At 48.9% G+C, this 21,075-nt stretch overlaps 6 protein-coding genes across 6 annotated transcripts; 2 read left to right on the top strand and 4 right to left on the bottom strand.

The window, feature by feature from the left end:
- Positions 1–674: 674 nt before the first annotated feature.
- Positions 675–1,451, top strand: LY89DRAFT_693293 (uncharacterized protein; the record flags this gene model as incomplete). The annotated part of the gene is made up of 5 exons (XM_018216623.1): positions 675–1,022; positions 1,088–1,135; positions 1,191–1,223; positions 1,274–1,357; positions 1,407–1,451. 5 exons carry the CDS (start codon positions 675–677, stop codon positions 1,449–1,451), a joined length of 558 nt encoding a protein of 185 aa, XP_018077329.1.
- A 2,501-nt stretch (positions 1,452–3,952) lies between these two features.
- Positions 3,953–5,398, top strand: LY89DRAFT_663460 (uncharacterized protein; the record flags this gene model as incomplete). The annotated part of the gene is made up of 3 exons (XM_018212706.1): positions 3,953–4,067; positions 4,132–4,569; positions 4,617–5,398. 3 exons carry the CDS (start codon positions 3,953–3,955, stop codon positions 5,396–5,398), a joined length of 1,335 nt encoding a protein of 444 aa, XP_018077328.1.
- A 1,132-nt stretch (positions 5,399–6,530) lies between these two features.
- On the bottom strand, positions 6,531–7,735 carry LY89DRAFT_727762 (AAT-domain-containing protein; the record flags this gene model as incomplete). The annotated part of the gene is made up of 3 exons (XM_018219193.1): positions 6,531–7,157; positions 7,210–7,614; positions 7,667–7,735. The coding sequence occupies 3 exons, from the start codon at positions 7,733–7,735 to the stop codon at positions 6,531–6,533; spliced, it is 1,101 nt and encodes a 366-aa protein (XP_018077327.1).
- Positions 7,736–8,174: 439 nt separating this feature from the next.
- LY89DRAFT_727761 (uncharacterized protein) lies at positions 8,175–10,237 on the bottom strand (the record flags this gene model as incomplete). Its single annotated transcript, XM_018219192.1, has 2 exons — positions 8,175–8,499; positions 8,556–10,237. The coding sequence occupies 2 exons, from the start codon at positions 10,235–10,237 to the stop codon at positions 8,175–8,177; spliced, it is 2,007 nt and encodes a 668-aa protein (XP_018077326.1).
- A 307-nt stretch (positions 10,238–10,544) lies between these two features.
- Positions 10,545–15,023, bottom strand: LY89DRAFT_703664 (SAICAR synthase-like protein). Its single transcript, XM_018217337.1, has 2 exons — positions 12,822–15,023; positions 10,545–12,690 (listed from the first exon to the last, which is right to left on the bottom strand). The coding sequence occupies exons 1-2, from the start codon at positions 14,756–14,758 to the stop codon at positions 10,752–10,754; spliced, it is 3,876 nt and encodes a 1,291-aa protein (XP_018077325.1). The 5' UTR covers positions 14,759–15,023; the 3' UTR covers positions 10,545–10,751.
- Positions 15,024–16,212: 1,189 nt separating this feature from the next.
- Positions 16,213–20,596, bottom strand: LY89DRAFT_163025 (uncharacterized protein). The gene has a single exon (XM_018205512.1). The coding sequence runs from the start codon at positions 20,499–20,501 to the stop codon at positions 16,500–16,502; it is 4,002 nt and encodes a 1,333-aa protein (XP_018077324.1). The 5' UTR covers positions 20,502–20,596; the 3' UTR covers positions 16,213–16,499.
- Positions 20,597–21,075: the final 479 nt, after the last annotated feature.

Below are 21,075 nucleotides of genomic sequence, written 5' to 3'. Positions count from 1 at the left end.
AGTACGCATGAAAATTCCCTGCCCAGAAGGCGTCTAAAGGATGGAGGGACCGCTGCGACTGGTCTGACCAGCCGCTTGAAGTACTGCAAGTACCGTGGCCCGATCATAAAACATACAGGCATTATTAGCTACTTCTTGCCAAAAGCTACCGTCCCTTGTCACCACTCTTATTCGAATGGCATACCTCGTTATAGAATGGGCTGCAGGTTCCCATTGGTATCTATAATGTCCGACGGTTGCCATTGAAGTCATCAGATCACAGCTGCAATCTTTTCCCCTTCATCACTTGCGCGCACCACTTCTCCTGTTCTTTGAATGGTATACAGAACATTCTGTCTTCTGTGTTTCCGTTCCCTGGCGAACTGCGGGTCCGGCGTACCTCAGACGTTGTTAGAGCAAGCCTTTTTTTCTCCGGTCCACGGCGAGGGATATGCAGGCAAGGCTTGTCAGCCCTGTCGACCAGAAGTACTCCAAACCGAGTGAATGAACTTGGAAGTATCTTTGTACCTACCTTAACCCCAGCCTCATCAAACGCGGCGATCTTGAACCAATCCACACGCGAATCTGCAAGCCTAGAGCACTCTCGCGCGCAACATCTGGACCCTTCTCCCGCCTTCTGAATTTTACATACTTCAATATCAAGAACCCTTTCGCCACTTGCGTCCTCGTCGCCAATGTCGAAACGTGGTGCAGAGCGCACTGAACCCGAATCTTCCACTGCAACTTCACCTGCACAGTCGCACTCAGCTACTGCTGACCCTTCTGTCAAGGTAGAGACCTCGTCGCCGCCAGGATCACGGAACAAGAGACGCGCATCAGGAACTGGACCATCGGTACCTACGATGTCTGGCTCATCAAGTGCAACAGGCGCCGCCGGCGCGGGTGAGGAATCAAGTATGGCTTCCCCAACCATGGGACCACCTGCGAAGAAGAGCAGGACTAACACCCCATGGACTCCTGCTGAGGAGCAGAGGTTAAAAACCATGCGGGATGCGGGCAATAGCTGGGCAGACATTGCAAAGGTGAGTTGTTGCCCATATGGGGGCTGGAGTCGCACCAGAGTTATTCACTAAGTCCCGAACGCTAGACGTTCCCTAGTAGGACAGAAGGAAGTGTTAAGAAGCACTGGTACAAGGCAAGCATGCTCGAAGATCCTGTCTCTGTGTTCAGATGTTAACAGCCAACTCTAGGATATGCATTACGCAGAGTTCGCTGAAGATGAGGTAGGCCTACGTTACGGTGCATAGCGGAGTCATTCACTGACGTTGGACAGAGCCAGGCCCTTCTTAACGCCATCAAAGAGTATGAAACGAATAAGTGGAAGGAGATTGGCAAGAAAGTCGGCAAGCCTGCTAAAGTAAGTGAAAGGTGAAGTCTTCGCCTGTCGTCGTGCTGACTTATTATAGGCATGCGAGCAATATGCGAAGGAGCATTTCGCAGGCAAGATATAGCTTCCCGGCTACGCAACTGCGGTGAAGTCTTGCGCATCCTTGGCTGGGGTCTCCATCGAGGGACAGGCCTCAGCAAGTACCGACATCATGGCGCCGAAAACTCTGCTACTGTTACTACTACTACTACAAAAGTCACTTCTCCTGGCTGTCCACGGCGACGCTTTCTTTCCTTGCATACAACTGGGGGCATTACGGTGCGGCCGCATGGCTGGCGTAGAGGGACGTTTCATCTATGGCTATTCGTGCACGTCCTCGATCTAATCAAAACTGGTGGTGGGCCGCTCTTCTATTTCTCGGCGCGGGTCTCCCGGTAGGAGTGGTTGCGTTGCGTTGCGTCGTTTCTCTCATCTTGACGAATCTGGTTTTCACGGCAGTGGGACGGATGGGCTTTTGTTTCATGCAATCGATGGTCTTCTCATGGTTCGGGGTTTTGGTTCTGGATCTGATTTCTCTGAGGTCAGGGAAGACGGGATACCCACTGGAATTTTAAAATGCGTGCGAGGATTACCTTCAATTCGATGGTTTTTACATACATGGACTTTTTTTTTTTTAGGATTTTTTCCCTTGCAAGCTGGGCTTTTTCCGTGCTACCAATCGTGAATGACGTGTCTCGAGTACAGTACCTATGATGTGTTGGTGGGTCGAACGAAGAAGGGTCAATGAATGAATGAATGAATGGAGAAGCATGTCTCGAGATGAGCAGTCCTCCGGGGCGGTGGTACCATGCGTTCGTTTCAAGGACGGATCACTGCATGAACCCGTACGCCATGCTGTCAAACATGTCTCTTCCCGCCGGTCTGTCCATCGGACCAAGTTCCGCCTCTGGGAATTTCCCGTACTCGTAAACGAGGCGATGGGGAAAAGATTGACACAAATTTGCTGAGCACCCTACCTACAGTACTGAAAATGGACTAAGTAACTGACATGGAGGGGAGTGAGATGTGGCGGCGTTGGCCGTGTGTCTCCCAGCCCCCTCTCGTTCTCTGCAGCAGCGTGGGGTCCGAAACATTTGCTTCTTCTTCTTCTTCTTCTTCTTCTTCAGATGGGTGCAGATGGGTGGCTTGTGGGGAAGAAGCGGTCAGGCCCAGGGAATAAAAGCTTGGCTGCGTGGTGCGTCGTGTGAACGGTGGTGAAGAAATACAAGTCGGTACATTGTGTTACTTTGGGTAGCGTAGCACAGGTCTCGAGCTACGAGAATAATGTGACAAGCGGCCGGCAACTAAGGATGCAAGCAGCAGAAGCTTTGCCAACGTTGGGACCGCGGCGGGAAACTAGTACCCGTTTCTCGGAATCTGAAAATTTTCTGCAGAACTTTGAGTTGATGTCAATGTCGATGCATCTTCGAGAGATTTGACAGAGTTTGGGATGGATGTCTTTTTTCGGTCGGTGATCATGAACCCATCATTCCACCCGACAAATAAACAATTCAGCTCTATTTGTAACAAGATTAAATCCTTATTGCATTTAAAGTTGTCCAGCCTCACCAAACACCAACTACTGTAATACACTATCCATAATTCTTAAGCTTAACGACTCCTCCACAACCTCTAATTTTCTCCCCTCTTTGGCAACTTCTCCAGACGGGACAACTTCCATGACACACCGTCTCCTCTGAAGCCCAAGAGACGCTCCCAATGTCGCAATCTTCCGATTATCCGCGGATGGCACGAGGACCCCGTTCTGTATCTCCAAAAGGTGACAGATGATGAACTCAGCAGAAACAGTTTCGCGCGCTGGCTGCTGGCCATCGAGAATACGAAGATCGTCCTCCGCATTCCATAGGCGCTTTAACATCTCATCACACCATGGGGGGCACACTATGTGGAATGCGGCAAGTGACGCGATAATAATAGGACCAGATTCAGGAGAAACAGATGTCTGATTGGCTCGCAAGCCCAAGAAGACTCTTTTCAGTCAGTGGCAATACAAAACTAAGCTCGAATCGTGTACAGATGCATCGCTGATTTACGCCCTCTCTGTGCTCCACTTTACCCCTGGTCAATTCACTCATAAGTACGAGGTAAAAGTCTCTCTGCCATCTCCTCTCCCATTTCCATCTCCTCCTCCTCCTCCTCAATCATCCCACTCGACAACCTTCGACGACAACCCGGACATTTGTCCCCTTTCTTTCGCTCCAAGACGAGAAGACATTCGCTATATTTCTTACCATCTCATCTAATCAGTCAACCCAAGACCGCCGCCCTCTGTTTATTTTTGCGGGAGCAGGAAAGCCACAATCGTGGAGGGATCGACCATTCACAATCAACCTGCAACGCCCCTTCCAGGAAAATCCGCGACCGGGATCAACTTCCTGAATCAATCGTGAACGAGCCTCGATTACCCATCCTGCATCACCGTTGAAGGGCTGCATTCTTCTGCTGTATCTTATTTACTTCTTTTTTAATCCGCATCGCGTTCGCGATCGACCTTTTCGACGTCGTGAGCCTTTTGGGTATTCTTTCATTTTCTTATACGAGGTCGGCGGATACTTGCATACAATAATGGTTCGAACATCGTCATTCCTGGCCGTGCTGGCGACCGCGTCCTTGGCCTTGGCTACGGCTCCCAGCTGCAGTTTGACACAGAAATGTCCCTCTGATACGCCTTGCTGCTCGCGTGAGTACATCTGATGCTATCTGGGAGTGAGGAGTGTTGAGAACTAATGTATTGTCGTGCGTAGAATACGGACAATGTGGTGTAGGCGCTTACTGCTTGGGAGGCTGTGACCCTCGATCCTCTTTTTCTCTCGGGTCTTGCACGCCTGAACCTGTTTGCAAGAGCCAAACGTACACATTCGAGAACTTGGACCGAGTACAGGAGAACACGGTGTATCTCGGTGATGCTTCTAAAGCGGATTGGGTGGCTAGTGGACAGCCAGTATCGTACCAGAATAATGTTTTGTTGACGATGGCACCGGACTCTGTGGGAACGTTGTTGGCTAGCACGACGTACATGTGGTATGGAAATGTAAAGGCTACGTTCAAGACCAGCAGAGGGCAGGGTGTTGTCACAGCTTTCATCTTATTGTCAGATGTGAAGGATGAGATCGATTACGAATTCGTTGGTGTTGATTTGGAGGATGCTCAGTCCAACTACTACTTCCAGGGTATCCCAAACTGTAAGCAACTCTTGGAGTTATTTTGTACAATTTACTAATTTGTATAGACGACAACGAATTAAACATCTCTCTCTCGGACACATTTAACAACTATCACACCTACGAGATTGATTGGACTCCGGATGCCATTACCTGGTTGGTTGATGGACAAATTGGTCGAACCAAGAAAAGGTCTGACACTTGGAATGCAACTTCCAACCAATGGATGTTCCCCCAGACACCTGCTCGTGTCCAACTTTCTCTGTGGCCTGCTGGTCTTGCTTCAAATGGCCAAGGTACTGTTGATTGGGCTGGTGGTCTGGTTGATTGGAACTCTGCGGATATTCAAGCCAACGGATATTACTACGCGACCTTCGAATCAGTAACAGTCTCCTGCTACAATGCCACTTCAAGCCCAGGAACCAACACTGGGGTGTCATACACATATAATGGATACACAGGCACCAACGATACTGTCGTTGACGGTACTGATGCCACTGTTCTGAGCTCTTTCTTGGCCACCGGTACCAACATGACACTGGGTGCCGTTGCTTCAGGATCGTCTTCGGGCACTCAACCATCAACCACAGCGGAGACTGTTCCAGGTCTGACGGGTGGTGATCCAGGTGTCGATTCCCATTCTTCCAGCACTACTGCTGGAGGCTCAACCGAAACTGCAACTCAAGCCAGCAGCGCCCCTTCGAGCAGCTCTTCGTCTTCATCTGGCTTCTCTCAAGGGAACTCAGGATCCACCAAGAGCGGAGCCGAGAAGTTGGGTGTTGGACAAGAGCAGTTGAAGGGCAGCATCTTTGCGGGTATCGTTGCATTAATGGCAATGATGGCTCTGTGAAAGTAAAAATGATGGGACGAGCTTGTTGGTTTGATGCATTTTGTATGGGCTGGGCATTGCATTTTCTCTTTTGTCTATATGATATATCTTAATGGCGTTCGCCATCCACTCTTTTTGGATTGAGTGGGACTTGGATACGCGGAAGATTCTTGTATATATTATATTGAGGGGGTTGGGGAGTTGAGACATGGTGGAGTGAGAGAATGATGAGAATGAAAAGAGATTCTATCGCTATGTTTCTTCGCTACTTTATCCGCTGTCGTGTGTCATTAGATGGGTAGACCATTTGTTTCATCGCTTTGTTTCTTACCCGCAATCACCACAATCCAAATTTCTACCCTTCGTCACACCCATCATCATCATCATCATCCATCTTCCGTCATAACCCCCATCCCGTCCTCCCGTCTTAACAATACCAATTATTTGTCATCCCATTCCAACCCATTCTGCTCCCAAACCTCATATTCCCGACCCGTTCAGTCTCGGATACAAACCCACCCATTTACCCATCTGACGATTACATGATACCCTCCCATCCCATTTCCCCCCTTTCCCGTTCCCCCAAAACCAAAACCCAAAAACCAAAACCAAAACAAACCCGTACGAAAAGTAACTCGGTACCTTTTGAAACGAAGTGGGGAATGGAATGGAATGGAATGGGAGGGGAGGGTAATTTATTTGAATGGGGTTGTGTTTGAGGGGATATTTTTGGGGAGGGGGGGCGGTTTGGATGGAAGGTGTTGGGAGTTTGGGGAGGAGGGTTTGAGGTTGATGGTGGGTGGTGGGTGGTTTTATGCTTTGTGGTGGCGATTGAGGTGAGATGAGGTGAGGGAGGGATGGGATGGGTTGATGGGGACGATTTTTGATGTTTACTTTTTGGGGGGCTTGTTGTTGAGATGCGCTCGTCTGGTGAAGTGGTGTAAGACATGCTTCAATATTCAGAAGACGAAAGGATATCAGATGAAAGTAAATCATCAGACGACAATAGCTTGAGATGTCTGTCGAATTCATCGTTTCATTCTACGCAATATCTTCGTCTAAGCTTTCGAGGACGACCGAAAAGTCAGCGCTCAATAGCAAACCCCCAATACTCAATCTGCACCCGTAATTCCTCTTCACAGCTAATGACTCTTCACCAAGGCATCTTCAACACCGGTCCCTCCTCACCACTTCCAGGCCTACCCCAAACCACCTCAGCACTCGGTGCCTCGCCTTTCTTAAAGCGAGTAATGATATTAAACAGCGTGCTACTCCTCGTCTCAATCGGTCGAATTGGATCCTCCTGACAGCAAATCGCCTGCGGAGCATTAAACGTATCCGAAAAGACATGATCCCTCAATCTCTCCTCCGTCACTGCCTTTCCCCCTTCAGCCAACTCAGCAGTGAGTTTGTTCGCCCGATCAAGGCGGATCGGTGATCCTGCTAGCCAAGGAGGTTCGGTGATGAATTTGTTGGTGAGGAAGTGGTTTGTGTGGCAGACGATTCCTTTCTCGTTGGGCGGGATGTGGGTATCTCCTTTGGGGGAGAGTTCAAGACCTGTAGGTCCTGAAGGGTCCGCGATCAGGATGTGACATGATGAAGCTACACCACCAAGAGACTTGAGGTTGCTGATTGCCGAAGAAGCTGAAGTTGATTCGAGGAAGAGACGAAGAACGATATGGATTGGGAGTTTGATCGGGTCACTAGGCTTGGCTCGGATGGCGTTCAAGCAGACACCCACCGACGAGGAATTGAAGCCTATCTTACCCACAATTCCGGCCTACTCTCATCAGTGTCATGACCATGTGAATTGCGAACTGGGAAAGACAAACCTCAGTAACCATCCAAATCTTCGGCTTCCCTACCTGCTCAATACTCATAAAAGCAAGATTCTTCTTAACTCTCGCCGTCCAATCCCAATTCTGACTCAAAAACACACCTTCACTCTCAGTCTTCCATCCAACGCTCGTACATCCATCCGAGAAACTACCCAACGCAATCTCGGACCTAGCGTTCAGCGCCACGATGTCGAGAACATCAACGCTGGCTCCTTCAGCAATACCCTCCATCTCAGCATGGAGATCTGGAGTTTTCTTCTCGATCGTTTGGCGGTACTCTTCAGCTATGCCGCGGACGGCGGGCCAGTCTAACTTGGATGTCTGTCTGAACATGGCAGTGTAGACCTCGATTTGAGAATGAATTTTGCCGGCGAGTCGACGACCATGTTCGAATCCAATCTGTCATTCGCTTTTAGTAGTGTTACAGTGAAATGTTGTGGGGATGTGATACTTCTCTCGGAGAGCCGGACAGCTCGACGATTTCTGGTGCAATGTAGTGATCTGAAGCTAATGAGCCCATTTTGTTTACTCGCTCGGATGATTGTTTGATGTGATGTTGAGATTGAAGTGGATGTTGGATCTCGTTGGACCGAAACTTGGTTTTATGTTCTTGAGGTGGATTGCAACTTCGTTCTTGCTTGTTTAGATATGACGAGGAAGTTACGCAAACCTGCAACCCCACCTTTGTAGTGCACGTGAATGGAAGCTACGACTCGTAGTTGAAGTTGCTTAGTCGTCACTTTGATATCAATTATGATTAGCAGTGAAGCTCGAACTTTGACGGGCCTTGTTTGATTCACCTGTCGTCCCATGTAGAAGGATGACGTCGGACTTCTTGCCCCTATCTTCTCGCTTAAGTGTAATTCGCTTCCTGGACATGGCAACAGACAGGACTTGACATTCATTTTAATCATGTATCATTACTCAATCAATGCGTTAGCAAGCACATTATAAGAATATCATACCTCCGTACTCGAAGCATCCCTTTCCTGAAATACTTTATGCACCCTTCGGCTGATTGAAGGGCCAATCTTTCCATCCTGGAACGATCCATTACCATTTGCCGCCTTCCTACACTCTGCCAAAGCCAGCGGTCCATTCTCCTCTAAGCCCTTAACTAATAACTGTACAGTTGGAAACTCTGATACTATACCCCATGCAATGGGTTGAGTGATGCGCTTCATTGATTGCAGCATTTTGACGTATATGTCTGTCGAATCCTCGCCTGTCTTCACTTGACCAGACTCCATACAGAATGTAGTATCTAATGTCTGGTTCTTAAGCCTTGAAACTTGTTAGCTTGAAGTGGATATACATAAAATCACGCCAGGAAAACATACTTGTCTGGCTTCAAGGAAATCTGTTCTGTGAAGTTCAGCACCCACTCTGCAGTAGCATTCCAAGCCTCAGTGTGATGAATGAGAGTACCATGTACTACATGCAATTTGAGCATGGCGTCCTCGATCAAATCTTCATGGACATATTCATCGTCCTTCTTCTTTCGTCGCTGACTGGCCGTTGGTGGTTCTTGCGGACGGACTGCAGCTTGAAATTGCCTCTCCTTTGCAAGCCGATTCTTTCTAAACCAACTATTATAGCCCTCGATTAGGTAGATGATTTTGCAAGAATCGAACTTTGCCTTTAATCTCAAAACATGAGCATCCAGGTCTTGACCTTCTTCACCAGTGACCAAGTCGACCAACTCTTTTGCAAGGAGAATACACATAACATGATCCTCGGAAATGATCCTCTTCGGAACTGCGTCCCACATCGCCTTCTCTTCGTTGTACTCTCTGTCTATATTTCGCCTCCATTTCATAACGGGCAAAGTGCTTTCGACTTCATTGTAAGTGGCTTCCTTGGATTCGAGATAAGTTCGAACTTGATCTTTGAGCTTCGCATTTATGCACGATGGCATGTCAACGATCATCTCTTTGATCGAGACTTTCTTATCGGTACGACGCTGATTAGCCTTGGCAATCTCCGCATCCTTTTCCTTCTGTCGTGCCTTCTCCTCCCTCTCCAATTTCTTCTTTTCCCTTTCTGCTTCTTTAGCTGCAGCTTTCTCTGCAGCCTTGTCCTTCTTATCCTTCCCCGCTTTCTCCTTGGCTTTTTCTGCGTTGTATTTGTCAAGCGCAGATTGGGAAGAAACCTTGGATTTCTTCGACGGATTCTTCACGTTTCGAGAAGGCACAGGCTCAGACTCAGAGGCCTCAGGTTCAGAAGAGAGCTCTAAGTCGTCAAAGCCCTCAAGTCTGAATTTGGACGCAACATTGTCCTTCTTCTTGCGGTGGGCAAGACCAGAACCGTCTTCACTATCTTCGTCTATCGGGTATGTGTTCGTCGTCTTGCTACGACCTGATTTTGACTTGTCGTTGTAATTTCGAATGGCATTGAGAGCGGGTAGATCGTGATCGTCGTTGTCGTTGCTGTCGTCGTCACTTTCACGCGACTGTCTCCTCTTCTCTTTTCGCTTTCTAGCTGCCTCAGCAAGATAGTCTGGAGAGCTGGTGAACACAATTTCATCCTCAAACTGGGTGTTTGTCTTGGTAATCTTCGGATTCGATGCCGCTGCACTCTTCGATGATCCTGCCACCTTTGTAGATGATTCGATGTTCGAAACAGACCGCTTGAAGCCACCAGCCTTGGGTACAGTCGTTTTCGCTGGACGAGCTTGTGGGGATGACGAAACCCTGCGTCTCTTGGGAGGGGGCAAGTCGGACTTTGATGCATCATCGTCAGAGTCAAGTAGGTCGATGAATTCATGTGCATCTTTCGCGAAAGACATCAGAGGTTTCGTGGTACGGTTTGCGGTGGAGTTTGTCAACACAGTCGCAGGTTTACTCGTTGCTGGTTTTGGTAATGGTAGCGTCTCCGCCTCGGAGGAAGAAAGGCGGTTCCAACCCCAAGATGGCTCGAATGTAGTATTTTTTGTAGGTTGGTCCACTGTCGGTTTCGGTTTGTGAATAACCTTTGCCTCTGGGTCAGGGCTGGAGACCAGATCAATAACCTCCGCCGGCATGGTGGATCTGCTTAGCTCAGGAGAAGTTCTCAAGGAATGAACTGAGGTATATGTATAAATTGTGTATGCGCAATCCAGTCGTATTCGTTGTCATGAAGAATCTGGTGCAGAGCAGTTTCGTTGTATCAACGTCGAGTTCACGCGATTTAGCGCGTTCAGCGAAAGACGCTAGCACATGACTATAATTTACGAGCTCAGGTACCGAGGTCTCTTGAGATTTTTGGATGATGGAATTTGTCGACATTCACGTTGAAAGTTACAATGTAGTGAGTTCAGATGAGGTTTCATTTAGTGTGACAAATAGTCAGCACCGATTCCCTCCAAGCAGAATGTTCAAAAAGGTATCTACAAATACTTCCTGAACGCCTTTGTCAATGCAGGGTAGTCCCCATCCGTCCAGCGCCAAAATAATGCTATCATAAACCATTCCATGCCCAGTTCCCAACCCTAGACTCAATACAACCGAATTGAACAACATCATTCCGTTCCACAAGCTTCATGAAGAGATACTCTGTCAGTAACTGATGTTTCCTTCATCATCTTCGTCTACACCATCCAGTGAAAATTCATTGGGTCCAATTTTGAACTCCGCCGAATCGATGCCCATTTTGAGACAAATGTCTCTCTCAATCATCATGAAATAACGCCGCAAACTCCTCAGACCTCTCAAAAAGCCATTGTCGGGCAGATCTGGATGCCTCGGTGGACAAGGGCGCTCATCTGCATGGAAATCTTCTTTAGTAACACAATTGGCAAAATCTGCCATCTTAACTGCAATATTTCTCCCCTTCAGACGCTCTTCTCGCTCCTTCGGTCCCATCGTGTCCGGGTCTTCGACATCGCCATCGTACACCATCAGGAGACTAGCAGCATAGAACCGGTAGCCAGCGAGGCTTTGGACGAGAAGCTCGAGTTGAGAAAGCTCCTCAAGGATAGCCGGAATGTGCCTCAAAACACTAGAGTAGTCGAGACCATTGTACAAAAAACGAGTGAGCGCCTCCTGAAATTCGTGACCGGCCTTCAGGTTCCTGCCAGAGTACTTATCCTGGAAAACGTAATCATGCTTTGACACATCCCACACCTGTACCCCACAAACTCTCACACCAAGCTGCTTCGAGGTCGTTTCTGCACACTTACGACGCTGCGATTTTTGTTTTTTCTCGTTCGCCTCTACACCGTATTGACGAGTACCCATCTTGAGGTCCATCACACAAGGTCGCTTCATATCACACGTCAAATCCTCGAGGAGCAGGAAATACTCTGAACGCGAATCTGGTCGAGCTCGGGCCTCCTTGGGATTGACAGGTCTTGGAAGGTCCATATTCAAGGTGCCATTCGTAGATAAATTGTCGCCTGTTGACACAGGAGTTCCAGGCTCTGTGTCACGATAATCGTTCGTTGGAGGAGCTTCTTTGACTTTGTGTGCCGGATGTGATGGGTTAAGCTTTGAAAGCTCAAGATCCATTGAAAACACATCATCTTCCACATCACCTTTGTACCCGGCATCATCAGCTTCCTCAAAGTACTTCAGATCTCCCCGGCTTTCCGCAACTTCAGTCGGCTTCCGACGAAGGCCACCGCTAGAATAACGCCTTTGACGCCTACCGCTCGAGGATCCTTCTGCATATGCCATCTCAGTCTCAGGCGCACTTGTACCTGCTCTGCCATCAAATTCAGCCTCAGCAGCACTAGTGGTATCGCCATTCGCATCAGTTCTCTCGGGGTTTTCGTCCGCGCCCGTTTGCTTTGCACTTTGATCTGTAGCTTCTTGCACCTTCTCTGCCGCTGATTTCATAGCTTTCTTCCGAATCGAATCTTCCTGTGGCGTTGATGCAACCAATTGGCTTTGCTGTGCTGCTTTCAAGCTGGATTCAGAGTTCGACGGCCGAAGCGTTGCACCAGGCCGGCTTGGCAGGGGACGAATCAGAGAAGCAGGCTTCTTGTGAGGTTGAATGGGAACAGGCGCGAGAAACGCATCTTTGAAAACCTCATTCCTCAACTGCTTGTTCACATTCGTCTTTCCCCAAGGATTCTGAGTCGTCGTTGATTGAGCGGAATGAATTCCATCATCTGGCTGTATACTGCTATTGGAGAAGCGGGCTGAGGTTGATGAAGCGATACTATCACTATGTGCTCGATAATGGGTTTCTGAAAGGTGGGGACGTGGTATCAGAAAGTTTGACGGAATAATATGTCTGTTATCTGCAAAAGTGACTGTTGGAATTGGTTGCGTGGCTGCATCGAGAGATTGGCTTATCATTCTCGGAGCCGACTGTTGACTGACAGAAGCGTGACCATTAGCTTTTGATGAATCTTCTGTGGTCTGGGCAACAATCTGATCTCGAGAGCTATTTGAAATTGGCTCTTGGCTTGCTGTGATCGTACTATTGTCGCCGTTTCTGGTAGATCTGCGGCGTTCTTTTCGATAAGTGACATTGAGCACGCCAATATATCTACAACAAGCATAAACAATGGTTAGCGCGTGTAAGAGAATATCGATGTCATAGGGTGCGGCTTCGAATTTCTTGACGAGGACTCAGCTTCGAGCTCGGGGAGTTGAGAGGTAAATGAAAATTATGCGTACCTTGGCATGAAGCTCAACAATTTCGGGTGATAATGCTCAATCCTCTCGTAGAACTCATTCTCGCGATTGTTCAGAAGCTTGCATACTGCCCGTTTCGAGAACTTCCACATCGTGGTATGGCCACCAACTTGATGACGATATGGTTTCAACTCAATGGCAAAGAGGGGCTCTGTCACCTCGAGTTGGTGATCATGGACATACTGACTATGTCCATTCGTGATAGGCTCTGTCTTGATGAGAGCAGTATCAGTCGTAGATGCGGTGCTCGGATCGGTTTCTGCGTGATAAGAAGATGTCACTGTTTCTTGGCTGAAGTCCTGCGTTGAAGCTATGTGAGGGGTGGACAGTGTATCGGCTTCAATTTTCTCTTGAGAGTCACGTGATGGAATATTATGCTCTTCCAACCACTGTTGCGAGGTCACTTCAACAGATGGTTTAACAGCGGGTGTTCTTGCATCTGCTTTGAGCGCTTGTCCGGTCACATCTTGGACTTGGTGATTGCTTTGATGTGGAACAAACAAGGCTCTGAAAACGTGCTCTTCCCCAGAATCGTTGCCCTCATCTGTGGATTTGACATGGGATAGGCTTGGTCCATCGTAGAGATCGTCCTCAGTCTCCAGGTGGCTTTTAGCCATTTGATCTTCGGCATTAGTCCTGTTTTGCAGCTTTTCAGACGTTGGCACAGGTATGCTGCCCGAAAATGAAGAGCCCTTGGTAGCACCAGGAGTCAAGTTGTGATGCTTTCGAATATCGGCAAGTAGGTTGGGTGGCATCTTCCGGATTTGCTCTTCAGTAACAGTCTCGATGCTATGAGACATGTCGAAATAGCCAGTATCAGGAGCTAGCCCGTCCGTAGGATTCATAATTGAGTCCAGACCGTACTTTGATGATGGCCTCTCATCTTCGAAAGGAGAATTTGAAGGGCTTCGCCAGTCTGGTCGGCTTGGACTCTCAATACCTCTGGGTCTCCTGGTGTTTGTTTCCTGCCCTTGTTGAAGTCCTGAGCTGCCCACTGCCGAAAGCGCTCTACTATGCGTAAAGACATCTCGAAGGCGGCTTGCATTGCTGCTGTCGCGCGAATTTGACTTGTCATCGGGAAGACCTTCTTTGAACAAACCAAGACTGTGTGACGCTTTCCTGCTTCGACTGTTTGGTTCGACCCCAGCCAGCGCTTCTCCAATACTCTTTTCAACCTGCCCACCATGGCCAGGATCTCGACCCTGTCCACCAATTGACCATGTTTTCTCAGCAGCTATTCCTGGCCGAACGTCTCTCCAAGACCTGTACTGCGCTCGCATGCCATCAGTCGGGGGGTTGCTTGATATCGAGTCTGGGGAAGTGGGGGTTCGCGGTGGTAGAGATTCGACAATCATGCCAGTATCTCCTGGATTGGTCGAATAAAGACCTGCTGGTAATTCTTGGACTCTCTTCTCCTTCGCCGTACGCTCCAAAGAAGTACCTCTAATCTGGGTGGTGCCCAAGAAATCACGGTGGTGGGCGAGCATCGCACTGACATCGTTCATGTCGAAAGCCGTGGATGGCGAGGTAGGTGTGTTCCCAAGAGTAAGTGATGCCCGCAGGTTACCTGCAGACAGTGAAGCAACCATTGTCATGTTCTCAGCTGTCTCTTTCCCTCCTGTCATGCCATTGTGATGTTGCGCCTCCTTTGAAGGCGTCTCTGTCTGTAGAGTGCTTGATTCCGAATGCAGCTGGTGGATATAAGAGGGTAGAGGTGTAGAGGCGGTCGAAGAGCCTTCGTCAACTTCGTAGGTCGTTGCTAGAGCTTGTGTCAACAAGGAGGCCGACTTGGTTCGTGGAGGTGGGTTCCATTGTGTTGTCTTGGGAAGTTTGCCATCCCGAGAGTTTTTGTGTCCCTGCCCAGGTCTCACCGATGCGGTGGATGCGGCATTTTCGGGCTCAATGGGGGAGCTTGACATGAGGCGGCATCTATCGAGTCCTCATGCAATGTGGCAGTTTGATTCGCAGGTGTTGGGCCTCAATGGCGGAAGGGGGAGGGAAAGTTGACCGGGGAGCGGACGGGCTAAGATAGCAACACACACGGCTTCAGATTACGAATGCCGAAAGGAGGGACGTCTGCAAAGGGTATGCGACTGTGGGAAAAGGCTGGGAAGCTGGTAACCCTGTACCTGGGACAGCGCGATCACGTTTCTTGGGGGTCGAGGTTGAGTGGTATGCGTGGTGAGTGGGAATGGGAGGAGGAGGAGGAGAGATTGTTTTTGCACGGTCCAGCTTGAACGTGGGAAATCTTTTGGGCGCGGAAGCGATGAAGCGATGCATGCCGCCGGCAGCAGCAGCAGCAGCAGGAGGAAATTTCACTATGTCATTAACGCCACCCCTGTCCAGTGGCCTGTCCCTCTTTGGGATGTCTGAGCGATGGATGTCTGAGGCCTTCGTGCACACAAATACTTCGTACAGGCATGACAGGTATGCTTGCCGACCTGGGTGAATGTACGACAGACAACGAACTTTATGATTGTGGTCCGGTCAGGTCAGGTAAGTAACCAGCCAACGCCAACAGAGACCGGCTGCATCATTGAGGCCTGCGTTCTGCGATTGGTAGTGCGGTGGAGTAGGAAAATGTAGGTGAGATCACGCAAGTGGGTATGGTATCAAAAGACGCGGTACAGTAGGGCGGACAGCGCAAGGGGCATTTGTTTGAACTTTGGGACGGTTAGAAGCTGCTTCAAAGGCTAATCCATTCTTTAGGTTTGTCTATTATGCGGTACCTGGCTGGCTGGCTAGCGGGCCTGAGACTTGTCTCTCAAGAGGACGTACAGTACTCACAATGTCCCACCCTCACTATCACTCCCTCCCACTCTCCCACCAGATAGACCCCCGTGGGACTCGCTGGCAATGAGTCCTTCGTACGCTAACAACTCGAGATATCCACTGTAAAAGGTTCCGCACGTTGTCGGGAGTTTCCACTGGACTACCCCGACCCCCCGTTGGGATATCCTTTGCTTGATGTTCATACCCGTGCTACAACATCTCAACCTATCAAACGAAAACGTGCCTGCTTCAACCACAATTGACCGCCTTTCGCTCTTGGCCGACCTGTCCAGATTCCCAAAAACCTCCTGCATTCACCAATCACTCAGGAATGCACCATGGATCAATGTACTGTACTGCCTCCTCCAGCAAAGTCGATGTCTCAGACCACCGCTCCCAGGGTCAGAGAGACAACTATTGGGCGATTTGGGAAAACTATGAAGGCAAACGGCCCGCTCCTAGCAACCCGCGTGGCAGAATACTCGAGAATGATATGCCTGGACTAATACTTCTTCGCGGAGTCAGGACTCCGTCCTTGTTCTGACATGTGCAGTTTCTAAACTGATAGAGGGAGGCTCTGCTGGGTTCAGTCACGTGGAGAATTTGATATCAAACCCTGGATTTGGGCACTGCGCTGGCATTGACTTGGCAGTGTAACCTGCAAGAGATCGAGAGAGACTTGATGTGTAGCACAAGGCAATTGCCTGATAGACATAGTATCTCATTTCTCCATGGAATGATACATTCCAGGTTGTTGGTCTTCTTCGGGTATCTTAAAGCAAATGAACACCTGTAATGCTGTCACGTCCCAAATGATGCGTTGGGATAGCTTTCCCAAAGCGTATCTCCATGTCCCATATCCTTGCGATCGTCCATGTGAATCCATATTTACACCAATCCGAATAATCTTCTTCTGCGATAACCATTGCTCTTCTGCCCTCGGCTCGTACCCGACTCTTTAGCCTTCTTGAGTTCCGAGTCCACCGACCAGTCTTCCAAGAAGTTTCCTGCTTCTCCAAGAGCAGCTTCCATATCAAACCCTGCCAGTGATGCGTTGACGGGAGGGCTGGGACTTCTCTCAAACCTCGAATACGATGGCAAGGGTATGTCGGCTTCGCTCTGTTGCCTCCACGCGGTATTACTGTCCGTCTCACTTCGGGGCTTCAGATGCCTAGTTGGTGTCTTGTAATTGGTGCTAAACTCTTGTTCGATAGAAGTCTCTCGATCTGCCGCGATAAAAGCTTCAGCCTGGGCCGCCAATGCAGGACTGCTATTGACAGGTGAGGCCACATTGTCCGGCAAAAGTTTCTTAAACTGTCTCTTGAAGTGTTTCTGGAATTTGGGAACACTTGTCGTACCACTGTTGAATACGTCTTCCTGGCTAGGCCGCTCTGGCGGTGGAGGAGATGCGGCCCCAAACTTTACCACAATGGGCTGGGAGTCCTCGCCGTCGTGTGAGGATAAATTACCAAAGGAAACTCGTTTTGTTGCTTTCAAGGATGTAGGTCTTTTGCGGCTGCTCGTCCAAGGGTTCTTTGTGGCAGCATCAACAAGTAATTGGGTACTCGTTAAAGCTTCCAAGGAGATCATTTCCTCGGGCTTCGGGGTTTCTGTTAAAGGTATGGGCCCATTGAAGGATTTCGATCCGCTGTTCTCGGGAGTCTGTGGTCCCTCAAGGCGTTGCCATTCCGAAGAAATATCAAGCTCGTTGTCTGCTTCCAGCACGTTGTCTTCTAGAAGGGAGATCTCAAGGTCTGATTCCACAGAGTGCGGTGCTTCTGATTGGTCCTTATTCTCAGGAGCATGCACTATTATTATCTCATTTTCCTCAGTTGCCCATGGGCTTTGTGGCCCGCAGCCTTCCCAGCTAGTTTCTGATGGTTCTTCTGATCCCTTATCAGAGTTGATCTTCTCCTGGGTTACATCATTCGCTACAGTGCCCGTGGCTCCTGGCTCCATGAGGGCTGCTGGAGTATCATCTGGTGCTGGGGCTTCTAACTGTTCAGGCTGGACTTCAACCGATTGTTCGCCTGGGGGCGCAGTCTGTCCTTCAAGCTGACTCTCAACACTTTCACAAAAACTCTCACTGTGATCAACAGATGACTCATTGCTGTCTCGTCCTCTTACCCTTGTTGGAGGATCACGGTCTTCAACTCCAACATTCGCTTCGTTTAATTGTTCAAAGCTATCGCCGTCCTCGTCATCGTTACCGCGCTCACTTAGATCGACAGATTGTGGACGACTGCTGGGACAGATTTGAGATAATTCCAGTTGGATCAACTCCATCGTGTCTTGTTTTTCGTTCGATATAGCTTCGCAGGGGCCTGAGGACTGGGCTTTGAAATCTGATAGTTTCATGATTCTCTTGGAATGCGGTGGACGTACACTCCGTTGTAATTTGAATGGCGTAGTATTGTATGACTGTGTACTGAAGTCGTTTGGATCTTGCGATGGCTTGGTCAAAGGTATAGACGTTGGAGGAAATGTTCCATGGGGAGAACTTGCTGCATTGAGTTGATTGGGGTTGGTCTTGGATTCTGTGAACTGGTCTGATTCTTGGCTATTCTCATCACCTGGGCTTTGAAATGAGGTATCTTCTGGAGAGGGCGAATCTTTTCGAGGTAGCTTTTCGAGTGAAGAGTTAGATTTAAGTATGTGAGAGAAATCAACTTTGGTATGGGAGTGATGATCTGAATATCGACTCTCTTCTTCAACGGAATGATCAGAGGCTTTACATGTCTGAGCGGGTAAAGGCAACGAAGATGACCTCTGATAGGAAGAGTCGGGTACATCGTGTGAAGCGCCGAATTCGAACTTAGCGAGATAGTCAGAATGACGACTGCTGTTTTCGGCTTCATTTAGTGAGAGAAGCGGACGCCCTTGTGTCGGTATGCTGTCTTGTTTGTTGGAGGGCGTGTTGTTTGTCGAATCTGCAGCACGAAGCACAGCACGGAGGAAAGACATCTCGCCCAGATTCCAGCTCCCATCAGCTTCGTTGTTGATTGGAGCAGGCTCTTCATTCTGAGCGAGCAAAAGTTGCGGCTCTGAGTATGTTGTAGGTTTGTTTTTACCCTCTGCGCCTTCCACGGGATCTATTTGCTGTGCACTCTGATCGCATATCGAGTTTTCCTTGGATCCTAGGCCTGTAGTGATTTCTAAGTCTTCTGGAGCTTCTAGAAGCCTTGAATCTTCCATATCGTCCAGATCGTCAACGTCTCCTGCATCTTCTTGGTCGCTGGAACCATGTTTTAGATCTAGATGTTCGACATCTTGCGAACCCTCATTGTTGAAAAGGTCCTGCAGCTCATCGGGTCCTGTATGTTTGGGATTTGCCACATTAACAGGGATGCAGACTTCTTCTCTGGTAGATGTAATGTCTGGGGCTACATCCTGAATATTGTCCACTGTTGATTTATCATGTTCAGTTGACTTCGTTCGCCTCTTCCGTTTTTTGAAATGGAATTTTTCAAGATTTCGAGAAGAGGGTGCTACCTCGCTAACAAAACTATCATCGCCCAAAGCCGTGAAGTTATCGTCACCGGAACGGGGAAGTTTGGGTAGAGTAGCACTACTGGCTTTCATACGCAAGTTGCTTCCAGAAGTAGTTGGCGTACCATGAATCTTCGGGCAAGGCGTGATGGCAATCAAGTCATCCTGCTCGAGATTTGATGATAGGTCTATGATATTCCTAGAAGTCTTCTTCGGCGTTCTTTTGGACGACGTCCGTGATCCAGACCTCGGTTCTTGCGGCAATCCCTGAAGCTTGTCCATCTCTTGGTCTGCGACAGCTTGTGGGGAGGTGAAGCTCACCGGCATCGAAGAAAAGCCGGACCCCGTTGGGTTCGAATGGTTTATCATTTGGTTCTCAACTTGTGCCGAGAAGATCGGGGTGTGTTGTAGAGCTTCCTTGATCGTAGGATTTCTTGGTGCTCTTTCTGACAATGAACGTAGAGCACCTAGCTTAGGCTGACGAGGGTTAATGATCCCTTTCTCTTGTCCCGAACCAGCAGAAGCATACCTCCGCTCGCGATCTCTAAGAGCTATAGATTCAGGGGCTGGTGTAGGAGACGAATGAACCGGCCCGTCCCATCGGGCACGCTTGGAAACATAAGATCCCATAAGCCATTGCGAGTCGCTCGCTCTTTTCGTGCCTCGGGTGAAGTCCGAGTCATTTCCGGCATGCGGTGTCTTCATGTAGTGGTTGATCATAGAATCCGCTGCTTGCGCTTCTGAGGATTCTCCAACTTCGGACACTTTAAAGGTAGGTCTATCTTGTGTTGACGTGATCATGGATTGCTCTCCAGATATCTGCTCTTTCCTATGATCTGGATGCACAGACCGATCCCCAACGGCGATCCGTTCCACAGCGCCAGCTCTTGCTTGCCAAGCAAGCACTTCTGCAGGATTGGCATAGCCCATTCCATGAGCGGTTTCTTTCTCCTGGGATGTGGATCGAATGGATATGCCATATTCCTTATGCGAGATTCTCTGGCGTAGATCACTAAGTTCTCGCTCCCATGTAGGCATAGCTGAAGATTCATCGCAGCGCCAAGAGTGTTGAGACTCCGCTCGTGAAGAGATCGTGGCTTCCAGCCCCTTTTGCCGTCCATCTTGAACCCGTTTCCTTCGCTGACAACCCCAAGGATTTGTCCATCCACTTTCTTTAGAGAAAGGGCCTCGGAGGCTCGCAGACAGTAGAATGGGGCGATGACCACGCGTGTATCGTCGTGCTTGCGCTTCATATCGCAGGCGTTTCCGTCTCGTCTCCTCGGGTGTCTCTTCTATGTCTGAACCCGGACAAATGATGTCTTCGGGCCCGTAGGCTGGAGTGCGATAGAAGGACTCATTTTCTAGATCTTCTCTGCTGTTAATGTTGCTGTAAGGCGCCATGCTGATAGAAGTTGCGGAACATGGGTGTTTGTCTTCGAGACGGCATCAAGATAAGTGAGCGGGGTGTCGAGCCTTGCGGCACTTAGTTGACGAGGTGATCTTGACGCGAATTTCGCGAATTTCGTGAATTATCGCGTAAAGTGAAAACCGTCTCACGTGGTCGTGTGTATACTAACGAAAAGTGGAAATTGAAACTTTGTAGAAGTTCAACCAAACGCAGTCTGCCCAAGCTCCGAGACTCAATAATGAGAAGTAAAATAGATTCAATCCATCTCCTCTCGTGTATCTCAGAGTCAAATGGAGGGGTTTGATATGAGGCTACTGGAAGAAAAGGCTAGAGTGGAGGCTCGAAGGCTACAAGGCTGACCTTCTAATCTGGAAATAAACCTCAAACTATGATAAATTATGGCAAATTCTATTGTCTGAGGATATGCGCAAAAAACACTATCAGCATACTTTCGTCAAGCACAGCAAAGATACAGTTGTCTCAATCTAGATCTCGCGCCTGCAAAGCTTCAAATAGTACTCAGGGAAGACATCTCCAGCAAGCAGGCCAGCAACGTCGATAACCATT

Source organism: Mollisia scopiformis (assembly GCF_001500285.1).
Source record: "Mollisia scopiformis unplaced genomic scaffold LY89scaffold_2, whole genome shotgun sequence".
Lineage (NCBI taxonomy): Eukaryota > Fungi > Ascomycota > Leotiomycetes > Helotiales > Mollisiaceae > Mollisia > Mollisia scopiformis.
The sequence above is the reverse complement of the archived record's forward strand: the minus strand, read 5'-3'. Positions and strand labels throughout refer to the sequence as shown.